This window comes from Quercus suber, unplaced genomic scaffold (genome assembly GCF_002906115.3).
Source record: "Quercus suber isolate HL8 unplaced genomic scaffold, Cork oak 2.0 scaffold_1000, whole genome shotgun sequence".
Taxonomy (NCBI): domain Eukaryota; kingdom Viridiplantae; phylum Streptophyta; class Magnoliopsida; order Fagales; family Fagaceae; genus Quercus; species Quercus suber.
Genome location: NW_027070415.1, coordinates 155,423 through 168,142, shown reverse-complemented (window position 1 = coordinate 168,142; position 12,720 = coordinate 155,423). Strand labels below are relative to the sequence as shown.

The window sequence follows — 12,720 nt, the reverse complement described above, 5'->3', positions numbered from 1 at the left end:
AGTAATCAAGTCTAAACTTAAGGCTTTAACTTGAATTGTTTTCTAAACAAAAAAAATATAAACAAGCTTTTCATGAACTAAGCTTGAGATGTTAGTAACCAGCTCTGTTCATTTACAATCCTACTTTCAATAACCTTGAGAATTATAGGGGCTGGGTTTGAGCACTGCTTCTATTAGATGAGTGGACTCAGGCCCAACTATCTCAATACAATGAATTTGTAGAGAATGAGTTCAAGAACTAGGTCTTAATAAGGATTACAACAACTAAACATGATTGTGAGTGGGTTAAATAACAAGGAAATAGATTCAAAGTGTAAAATTTCGTCCTCGGCAATCTCCTGAGGAGCTTGTAGTTCTTATTATTTTCTCGATACCTGGTTACAAAGGTTTCTAAGATGATACGAATTGCTACAATATTTTGTGCTTCCCCCTCCCCCTTCACTTTGGGGGATTTCTTCCATTATATACTCCCTTTTAGTTGATCTTGGCCCTCCATCTATTGATCATGCAGGTTACTACTTGAGTGCTTATCCCATCAGCCACTTTCCTTAGCTTTTTGTGAGCTGCAGCAACCTAGACAACTCTGTTCAGGGGTCATTTCCTCATTAATGCGACCAGAATGTTAGTTGTGGGCATTTAATGTGGAGGTGACAGTCTCTTCTTGAATTGCTCCTCCACCATGCTTCCATGACTGACCCATTGTACTTGACTTTTTCTTAGGGTGCTTAGGGAGGCTACCTTTGGTGGTGTGCTACTCTTCCCTTCTATGATCTCGGTTGGCCGAGGACAGGATCATCCTCCGCGATGTTTCTTGGCAACTTGGGCTTAATATAAAGTGGGCTGGGGTTGCTAGATTCTTAGCCCCACAAGAATATTCTATTTATATGAATAAACATCATTTTTATCATACATGCATTTGGATTCTAACCCTTTTTATCCAAAATAGTGAGAAAAATATATCTTCGGGTTATTTTTCTTAGATTGTGTATAAAATGAGTCAAAATTGGTATAGTCATGTCAACTCACTTAATAAGCATATTGTGTTAGGAATGAAAAATTTTGACCAGTAGCGACTTCATGATTTTTTTTTCTAGGGGGGTTAGCATTGGTGGTGCTATAAATTTTATCGTGGGTAGGGAAGAAAAAAAAAATGAATACATTTTTTTTTCTTTATATACCACTTCCATACAATTTAGTATACAATACAACTATATTGTACAATAGTCTAAAATTTATTAATGGTTTAAAGATCAGTGAGACAACAACTATTGAATGCATAAACAATTATAATTAAATAATTAATCATACAATTTTGTCAAATAACTAATCAAACATTTAATATAACATAGACGTGGACACAGATATGTGGGTTGTATCGCTAGTGTAATTTTTTGTTGATGAAGAAGAAAGTGCAAGAAAAACAACTTTATTCCACTATCAATGCCAAAGTACGCCAAAGTTCGAGAGAGAAGGTTTTTTATTTTTTATTTTTATAATCGAAGAGCAAAAATCTGAAACATTTTTTTCTTTCTTATAAAATTAAATATTTTAAGAGAAATGCTATTAATACAATACTTTCAAAAAAATTTCTCAACAAAATTTAGGTGGCACAACTATATTGTACAATAGTCTTAAAAAATTATTAATGGTTTAAAGATCAGTAAGACAACAACTATTGAATGCATAAACATATAGAATTAAATAATTAATCATACATTTTTGTCAAATAACTAATCAAACATTTAATAAAACACAGATGTAGATACAGATATGTTGGTTGTATTGCTAATGTAATTTTTTGCTGATGAAGAAGAAAAGTGCAGGAAAAACAACTTTATTACATTGTCAATGCCAAAGTCTAAAAGAGAAGGTTTTTTTTTTTTTTTTAATTTTTTTTTTTATAATTGAAGAGCAAAAATTTGGAACATTTTTTTCTTTCTTATAAAACTAAATATTTTAAGAGCAATGCTATTAATACAATACTTTCACAAAAATTTCACAACAAAATTTAGGTGACAAATTGTTAAATGTAGGTAACAAAGTTATATTATTTGCAAGTCCATATAAAAAAGTTACAAATTACAACTTAACACTTAACTTTTATTGTGAAAATAGTTCTAAGATGATCATATTTAAGTTAATTTCAGCTAGGTTTTTAAAAAATTAGGGTAAACGTGTTCAAATTTTTATTTTAGGGGTCAAAACAAAAACAAAAAATTTATTTCATATATTTTGTTTTGGGGGGCAGGTCGTAATGCAACCCCTGATTTTAACATGATTATTAAATAAATTGGATTAGAATTAAGCTATGCATTTGAAAACCCTTGCCATGACACAATAGGAACATAACCCACTAATGCAAATTGCTACTTTGGACAAAGTTTAGTTATAAAATTGGTTGTAGCCTAAGGTGACAACCTTACTCAATATCTTTTTATTGGAGGTGAATTTTAACAAATCCACCATTGGAGTACATTTTCTTCTTATGTTATCCATGTTTGCAAAATTTCTAGAAAATTAAATATTAATAGTTATTGTAGGGTTAGGATTTGTGGCCCAAGCCCAAAACAATGAATTTGTAGAGCATGGATGATAGAGCTAGATTGGTTATGGAATTAACAACGATTGGTTAAAACCTCCAAGTATAAACCAGCAGAAAGACACACGTAAAAACAAAATGAATTGGAGTTCGAAGAGGTTTTATGATAAATTTAGTAGTGATTACAATTCTTAGAGTTACAATAAAGCTTCTCCCCCCTTTTTTCTCGTCCCCCTCCTCCTTTCTTATCAGGAGCACTTCTTCTTTATATAGCATCCTCCCCCATCATCCCCATTGTCCACTTGTTCTTCATCTAGGTCCCTACTTGAGTGCATGTCATGTTATGTATCTTCCTTAACTTTTTGTGAGTGGCAGTAGCTGAGGTTATACTGTTCAGGGGTCTTCTCCACATAAATGCGCCAGAAAAGTTGCTGCAGTGCATTTAATACAGTAGTGGCAGCTTTTCCTGTTAGATATTTCTCCCTTCTTCTTATCTCCAGGTGTGTCCAAAGCTTATCTAAACTACTGAAATCATTAGTAAACTCATTCGAACCCCCCAGATATTTATATGACCAAGAATCTTTACATCCGAGGATAATGATCTCTTCGGAACGCTGATACTCTCTTTGGACGGATCTTCTTCGCTCCTAAATATCCTTCTTTCGTGCGAAGTACCCCTTAACAATTTCAGCCTCTTCGGACATACAATAACCTTCACATTGGGCTCTAGGCCCACTACGTAAGGTTAGGCTTTTCCCTCCACAATAGCCCCTCAAAATTTTAATTTTTCCCTCGCATCTGAAGAGAAAAAAATAAGATTTTGATTTGCTACAAAATAAAAATAAAAAATGCAAAAATATCTTAGTTCACACGTGTAGAAGCATGGATTTGTGCGCTTCATAATTGCTGCTGCCATTTCAAGGTTTCCAAAGCGCTATTAATTACTCCAGGCGGCGTTTTGTCTTTGCCATCTAACGATGGACTAATGATCCAACAGACGTGGTTCTTCCTCGAAATTTAGGCAGGATAACTCCTTCCCCTTTGCTTGTCTCTATATAAAGCCCTAGAGGAGGTTTTTTCTCCTTTACTTTACATATTTTTAAACTTTCCAGCAAACAGAGACATTCAAATCGACCAAACTCTACAATCATCAAATCCAGAATCTACAAGCATCTCCACGAGTTCAAATATCATTTTTCGATCCGATTCGTGTAAGTCCTCATATATTCGTCTTTAATCTTCTCCTCGGACACCTTTTTTAACCTTTGAGTAGTCGCCCCCTAGTCACTACGTTTAGAGTTCCTCCTTTCTTGTTTGTTTAAGATGGATAGATACCAGTATCTGGTGGACAGTCCCGCTCAGATAGAGAAGTTTAGGGCCACATACCGCATACTTGAAGATGTGGGTTTGAGATATAGCCCCCCAGAAAAAGTCCTAACAGATCAGAAAGTGGGTGAAGTGATAATCCCCATCATCGCCTTCCTGTAAGTAGGGATGACTATTCCTATGGGCCCCATCACCACTAACTATCTTCGAAACCATAGGCTTAGCCCTAAGCAATGTGCGCCCAATGTCTTTAGGGTTTTAGGAGCCATCGATGATCTGAACCGCCATCTAGGCTTGAGACTCACCTGGCGGGATGTGGTACATATGTATGAGTGCCACAGTCAGAAAGGAGCGGGATATTATTTGAAATCCCGATCCGATGTTGTTAGGCTCGTCTCCTGCCTTCCCAAGTCTAACAAGGGGATGAAAGACGATTATCTGATCGTCTCGGGCACCTGGCACGACGGTTTTCACTACCCAACCCAACCAGGGGAGCCAGAGGGGGGCATCTTAGATTAAGGCTTGCTAACATTAGATTTAGGATTGACCTTTCTTTGCAACTTAGTCTTCTCGGTCTTGCTGTTGTCAAGTTTTTGACTAAATTTTGTTGTGATGTTGACAGATAAAAGCCACGTCTCTTCTCGGCTGAGCCTTACAAACATCGCCACACTCAACTACTTGTTACGATCGAAAATTTTTGTGAGTGAAGACGGGCAACTCCGGTTGGTTCCCCTCATTCTCAGTTACACGCCCAAACCATCCGATTTCCAGCTGGTTGGAAACACGATAAGACAAGGAGACTATTGCCTCGACCGAATCGACGTTGGTCGGAAGGATTTTTTGGCTCCATTCGATCTTCCTCCGGTGCCACATCCAAACCCGCAGGGTGTACCACTGCTCGTCTAGCCCGTTCAACAAGTCCCCCTTGAACTGGTGGTTGTAGGCGAAAGGGTTGGCTCCTCGTCCTCTTCACTAGAGGAGCAGATAGACAAATTTAAATTCGAAGGGGAAGCTTCAGAAGGGGTTCAAGTGATACCATCCTTAGACTCTGAGGAGGAAATTGATAGGCAACCCAGTGTCCGTCCTCCCATTCTGATAACTGCTCTTCCGGAAGACTCTTCAAAAGAGGAAAACATGTCAGACTTGAAGGCACTAATGAGGAACAGGGGCAAGAAGGCCGAGCCAAAAGGGACTGGTACTTCCCAACCTGTGGTAAGTTTGCCTCCACCACCTTCTTAGGTTCCTGATCTCGGCTTAAAGCCCTTGTCGGATCTGAAGAAGAAGAGGCAGCTCCTTGAAACTGAGGAGAGGGAGGTGGTGGTGCCACCAAAAGCAACCAAGCAACAGAAGGTGGCGAAAGACCACCGGAGTAAGAGGGCCTCATCTACTAAGAGCCGAGATGAGCCTTCTGTTATTGATGTGTGTCGAGGGCCATGCACATAGTTTCCTAAGTTAGAGTTGGACAGAGCTCCTATTTCTTGGGATACCTCCCTCAGAAACTATGATGGGGGGAGAGCAGGAGTAGTTGCTGACGCCTTGGAGCAACCATTGCTCCTTCCCCGAGACATGGATTCATACAGGTGCTTCAGGCAGTATGAACTCTTCATGTCCCTGAAAAGGGATTTGGCCATAGTAAGTGAGTTATTCCAGCTTTTCAGTTTGGGATGTTAAGTTTTGTTTGTTTTGCACTAACTCTTTCACTTTACTATGCAAATTACTCAGCAAGTCTTTGTGGCTGAAGAGTGGAACAAGAAGACCTATATTAAAGCTCAAGCAGAGGCCCACTCTTGGTCTGAGGCAGAGAAGTCTTTGGGCAGCCTAAAGGAAGACTTTTTTCAACTCTCTAAGCAGCTCAAAGAGATCACTAATGAAAGGAATAGTCTTAATGCGGGCTTGCAGAATGCTGAGAGCCAGGCCGAAGCCCAACGCAAGCTGCTAAATGAGACTTAGACCAATTTGGTGACTGAGAAAGCGCTTGTGAAGGAACTTCGCGCCGAACTTCAAAAGGCCAAGGAGACTGCTAAGTTGGCTCAAAAGAATGCTCAGCTGGCTAAGGAGGCAGTCGAGGCTGAAAGAAAGGCAGCATATCAGCTGGGAGTGGAGGAGACCGAAAAAGGCCTCACCGAGCAGTTTGCCTCGATCAGCCGAGATTACTGCGATATAACATGGGGAAAGGCATTGGATGCTGCTAGGGTCCCTGCCGACTCAAGCCTGAGACTGCCTGGGAGCATATATTATGACCCTGATATCCGAGAGCTTCCAAGGTTTGATCCCCCTCCTCCAACACAACTCCAGAAGGCTTCGGAGCAATCCTTGGTGAGCCAAGTTCATCCAACCACCCTTGAGGCCTCCAAGGAATCTGGTCAGCCTGGTGATCAGAACAAACCTGCTGAGCCACCCAAGGATAAGGGCGAGGGCTTGGAAAAAAAAGAAAACCTCTTCAGAGCCTAAGGACCAAGCCCTAGAAGTTGCTACTACTCGGACAAGCCAAGCTGCCGACCCTTTGGTCCCTCAAGCGAAGACTTAGATACTTAGGTGGTTTTTTTTTTTTTTTTGGTACTTGTACTTGTTTTTCTTTTATGTAAGGGATTGTAAACTATCTTCTTTTGATCAATGAAACAGTTTTCCTTTTTACTTCTGGTGTTTGCATATCTTATGTCTTACTTCTGCTGCAAGTAACTATACTTTGTAATTATGGTAATGTAGGTAAACATAACCCCCATATCATGCTGACAATGTACATAACCAAAATTGGTACTGAAAAGAGCAGTTTGTATAAGAATTACTACTAAGTAATGAATGCAACGAGTGATATAAAAGCTTCACAGGTCTTTTCAAACATGCACAAAGAATGTTATCATAAGTTAGAGTTAATTTAAATACATTCGAGAATTTCAGGCATGACTCATTCTAAAATTAAACTTCAATAACAATAACTGTACAGAGGTGTTTACTAACCTATACTATCTGGTCCGAGAACTGCAAGCATGCAAATGAGTGTTAACTAACCCAAATCATTTGGTCCGAGGACTATAAGCATGATTGGATTTAAGTTTAAACACTTAGAGAACCGTTAAGGAGTGTTAACTAACCTAAATCATCTGGTCCGAGAACTGCAAGCATGATTGGATTTAAGTTTAAATACTTAGAGAACCGCTAAGGAGTGTTAACTAACCCAAATCATCTGATCCGATGACTGCAGGCATGATTGGATTTAAGTTTAAACACTTAGAGAACCGCTAAGGATGGCGAATTGTCATGGTGATTGAAGTGAAAATTTGATTAATAATAGTACCTTTTGAGGTTATTTACATTCTAAGAGCGCGGTATTACATAACTATCTAGGTCTCCAAGAAATATGCCCCAATGCCAGCCCCTGAAGTGATATGATATGGCCCTTCCCAATTGGGTCTTAGCTTTCTCCCAAGCTGGGTTTTTTGCAGTGCCCACAACTATCCTGAGTACCAAATCACCAGGTTCTAGAGGCCTTAACTTCATGTTGGCATCATAGCCTTGCCTGAGCTTTTGTTGGTAATGTGCTAATCGAACCATTGCATTTTCTCTCATTCCTTCAATCAAATCCAAACTCCTTTCTAGCAGCTCATTGTTGCCAGTCGGACTGAACAAGCTGGTTTTCAGAGTTGGGAAGCCAGTCTCTAGAGGGATGATAGCTTCAGCCCCATAAGTCATCGAGAAGGGGGTCTCTCTAGTAGATCTGTGAGGCGTAGTTCTGTAAGCCCAAAGTACGTGTGGCAATTCTTCCACCCACTTGCCCTTCGCATCGTCTAATCTCTTCTTTAATCCATTAACTATGACTTTGTTAACTACTTCTGCTTGTCCGTTCCCTTAGGCATAGGCAGGGGTGGAGTATATGTTTGTGATTCCCAGTTCGCTATAATAATTCTGGAATGCTTTGCTGTCGAACTATAGGCCATTGTCCGAGATGAGAGAATGAGGAACTCCGAAACGAGTAATAATATTCTTCCATACAAATTTCTGCACATCTACGTCTCAGATGTTAGCTAGAGATTCAGCTTCAACCCATTTAGTGAAATAGTCTGTGCTGACCAGGAGGTACTTCCTGGACCTACTATATCTAAGCCCCATTGAGCAAATGGCCAAGGACTAGATAATGGGTTGAGGATTCCATCTGGTTGGTGTATGTTCGGCACAAATCGTTGACATTGATCGCACTTCTTAACGTACTCATGAGCTTTTTTTTGTATGTTTGACCACCAATAACCTTGAGTAACGGCTCGGTGAGCTAAAGACTTACCTCCAGTGTGACTTCCATAGATTTCTTCATGCAATTCCTCTAGTAGCAACTCAGTCACTTCAGGATGCATGCATAACAGGTACAGTCCTGAATAGGAGCGTTTGTATAATTTCTGGTCCTTGAATAGCCAAAATCTAGTCGCCTTCCTCTGAATTTTGTCAGCTTCCCCCTTCTCTTTAAGCAGAATATCTTCTTTCAAGAATTTAACTATCGGATCCATCCAGCAGAGCCCGGCTCTAATTTGGTGAACTTGGATTACATCTCTTTTTACCTCGGTAGGCCCATGCAAGTCCTCAACGAGGATAACTCTCGACAAATTTTGCGCCGAAGAGGTGGCGAGTGTGGCCAGAGAATCAACATGTGCATTACCACTTCTAGGGATGTGCAGTAAACTAAAAAATTCAAACTCTGATTGCAGACATTTAACTTGGCTCAAGTATCCCTGCATTCTCTCATCCTTCGCCTTAAACTCACCTTGTACTTGACCTACGACTAACCTTGAGTCCGAGAACAACTCCATTGCCTTTCCTCCCATTCTTTGGACCATAGACATTCCCATCAATAGGGCTTTGTATTCCGCCTCATTATTTGTTGCCAAGAAATTCAGCTTTAATGATTTTTCAATGATGATTCTCTCGGGGGATATCAGCACTAGCCCCACTCCAGAACCTTTCTGGGTCGCTGCGCCGTCCACATACACTTCCCAATGGGAAGGGCCTTGTTGAGAAATCATGCCAACCGATTTTTCATCCATATCCTTCTCTGCCTTACTTCTTCTAAATTAGGTTCCGTGAACTCGGCCACTAGATCTGCCACGATCTGCCCTTTGACTAAAGTGGGAGGCATGTATTTGATATTGAAAGCCCCCAGGATAGTGCCCCACTTGGCTATTCTTTTTGTGTAGTCAGCACTTCGAAGTATAGATTTAAGCGGGAGTTGTGTAAGCACGACGACCGTATGTGCTTGGAAATAATGAGACAATTTTTGTGTTCCGAGAATTACTGCCAAGATGGCTTTCTCCAGCGGCAAGTACCTGATCTTAGCCTCATGTCAAGATTTACTCACATAGTAAACTGGCCTTTGCACGCATTGATCCACTCGTATCAATACTAGACTTACGACATAGGGTACCATAGCAATGTAGGCAAACAGGACTTCATCTGGTTCAGGACGGGACATGATTGGTGGCCGAGCCAAGTAGTCTTTTAGTTGTTGAAAGGCCGAAGCACATTCTTCAGTCCATTCGAACTCTTTCCACTTGTTAATCAGTGAGAAGAAAGGTTTACACTTATCTGCGGACCGAGAGATGAATCGGTTCAAGGCAGCTGTCATTCCTGTTAACTTCTGAACCTTTTTCGGATTTCGAGGAGGCTATAGATTTTGAATAGCCTTTATCTGATCGGGGTTAACCTCAATTCCCTTATGTGTCACCATGTACCCCAAGAATTTGCCTGACCTTACACCAAATGAGCATTTGAAAGCGTTAAGACGTAGCTTATGCCTTCTTAGGATTTCAAAAGTGTTAACAAGGTCCTTCATATGCTCGAAAATGACTTTACTTTTCACCGCCATGTCATCTATATAAACCTCAATACTTTTGCCCAGCTGTGACTCAAACATCCTTGTCATCATTCTTTGGTAAGTAGAGCCTGCATTTTTCAGACCGAATGACATCACTTTATAATGATAATTACCAATAGGAGTAACAAAAGTGGTCTTCTCCTGGTCATCTGGGGCTAACGGTATTTGATGGTAACCTTGGAAAGCATCCAAGAAACTCATTCGAGGATGGCCAATAGTGGCATCTACTAGCTGATCAATTTTCGGCATAGGGAAAGGGTCCTTAGGACAAGCCTTATTTAAGTCGGTGAACTCTACACAGACTCGCCATTTCCCGCTCTTCTTCTTCACCACCACAGTATTTGCTAACCACTCGGGGTAAAAAACTTCTTTAATAGCTCTAGCCTGTTTGAGCTTCGTTACCTCTTCTTTCATCGCATCTGCATGCTTCTTGGATGAACGTTGGGGAGGCTGCTTCTTGGGGATAATCAGTAGGTTGACCCTCAAATGGTGGCAAATGAATTTCGGATCTACTCCTAGGGCTTCATAAGCATTCCAGGCAAATACGTCAAGATTTTTCTTAAGGAACTCAATTAGTTCTTCTTTTTCTGGTAGAGGCATCTGAGATCTGACTTGAAAGAACTTTTCGGGATTGTCCCCAATTAGAACTTTTATTAAATCCTTACATCTAACGCCTTCATCTAGATCTTCAATGGGCAATACCCGCCTTGTTAACTGCTATAAATCTCTCTCGGCCCTGGCTGAGGACTCAATTTTGCTAGAATTATGGGAAAATAGGTCACTTTAGGAACTAATGCAAAAGTCCTAAGAAGAAGAATGAAGATGATTCTGCTAATGCTGTAACAAAAGAGGTACAGGATGCATTACTTCTTGCAGTAGACAGTCCACTTGATGATTGGGTTTTGAACTCAGGAGTTTCGTTTCATACCACTCCACATCGAGAAATCATACAGAATTATGCTACAGGTGATTTTGGTAAGGTATATTTGGCTGATGGTTCAGTCTTGGATGTTGTGGGTATGGGAGATGTCCGGATATTGTTGCCCAATGGGTCTGTTTGGTTACTGGAGAAGGTTCGACATATTCCTGACCTGAGTCGGTGTTTTAACTAGCCAACCTTTACCATTTATAATGGTAAAACGGACCCTGTGGAGCATGTAAGCCACTTTAATCAAAGGATGGATGTCTACTCCAGAGATAAAGCTTTGATGTGTAAGGTCTTCCCCTCCAGTCTTAGACCGATTGCAATGAGGTGGTTTAACAGCCTGAAAGTAGATTCCATCAATTCCTACAAAGAGCTCACTCAAGTATTTGATTCACATTTTGTCACATGCCGAAGAGTGGCCAGGCCCTTATCTTCTCTGCTATCCTTGAGCATGCAGGAAGGTGAGATCCTGAAGGCGTACTCGGATAGGTATTGGGAGATGTTTAATGATATGGAGGGCAATTTTGATGCAATGGCCCTCGACATGTTCAAGCTCGGCCTCCCTACTGACCACGGTTTAAGGACGTCCTTGTCTGGTAAACCTGTTACTAACATGCGTCAACTTATGGACCAAATTGAAAAATATAAAAGAGTTGAAGAAGATCAGCAACAAGGGAAGGATAAAGACAAGGTTATCCCCCAAGAGAGGAGGGATTTCATGTCGGACCGTTACAATAACAACAAGCCACGGAGAGATTTTGTTGGGCAGTTAGGATCAGCAAATGCTCAAGTAGTCAATACTGTGTTCAAGGAGCCAGTCCACCAAGTTTTGGAAAAGATCAAGAATGAACCATTCTTTAAGTGGCCGAGTAAGATGGTGGGGAATCCTGAGAGGCGCAATCACAATCTCTATTGCCAATACCACTAAGGCCATGGGCATACCACTAAAGATTGCAAAAGTTTGTGGGATCATTTGGACCAACTGGTCCGCGAAGGTAAATTGAGGCACCTCTTGCATCACTCCAGTGGCCGAGGAGGTCAGATGAATTTCGAGCCCCAGAGGAATGATTCTTCGAAACCTTCATTAGGAACTATCAACGTCATCTTCGCAGCACCAGGAAGAACAGGGTCCTGGCCATCCAAGGTTATGTCAGTAGCTCGGTTACCGACAGGGGACTTTGGCCGAGATCCGAGGTGAGCTAGACCGGTTATCCAACTGGTTTTAAGCTTTTCGGACGAAGATAAGATTGGAACCATCCAACCTCATGATGACGCTTTTGGCCTGATCTAAATTTACTTCTGTTCTGATTAGTATTTCTGGATTTTGATCTGACCCGATTTGAATTTCTGTTATTACCTTTGCCTCTTGTATCAAGGTTTAGGGCAGAACCAGATCTTGAGGTTTCACCTACATCTCTTCTGCGAATCTCCTCAGCCAGAATTAAATCTCGAATATCGTTGTACTTGAACTTTTTCTTTCCTGTAGAATTACTTACTGCCATCCTCATTGCCTCCTAACTGTTTGGCAAAGAAGCCAAGACTATCAGAGCACGAATCTCATAATCAAAATCAATTTCTACAGAAGACAATTGATTTGTGATAGTGTCAAATTCATTCAAATGTTGTGCTACTGATGCATTCTCTGCCATCTCCAGATTGAACAGTTTCTTCATTAAATGCACCTTGTTATTTGCTGATGGCTTTTCATACATACCAGACAAAACTTTCATCAGATCTGCTGTGGTCTTCTCCTTCACAACATTGTGTGCAACAAATCTAGACAGAGTTAACCTGATAACTCCTAGTACCTGTCTATCAAGAAGGGCCCATTCATCAGCCTTTATAGCCTCAAGTTTTGTCCCCAAAAGAGGTAGATGCAATTTCCTCCCATAAAAATAATCTCGATCCTATGCGTGAAGGGTGACCTAGAGATTTGATTCAAGACTTTGCTCATAGCATCATTTCCTACCCCTCCACGTGATGGGCTCTAAGGTTGCCTTTTGCGGCGATGCTCCTCTTCGTAGGAAAAGGATTCACTGATTGGTGTCCGAAATCTATGCTCGTAAGTGACAT

The 12,720-nt window shown here is 40.9% G+C and overlaps 1 protein-coding gene across 1 annotated transcript; it reads left to right on the top strand.

The window, feature by feature from the left end:
* The first annotated feature begins 10,900 nt into the window (after positions 1-10,900).
* Positions 10,901-11,575, top strand: LOC136065517 (uncharacterized). The gene has a single exon (XM_065768819.1). The coding sequence runs from the start codon at positions 10,901-10,903 to the stop codon at positions 11,573-11,575; it is 675 nt and encodes a 224-aa protein (XP_065624891.1).
* The last annotated feature ends 1,145 nt before the right edge of the window (positions 11,576-12,720 follow it).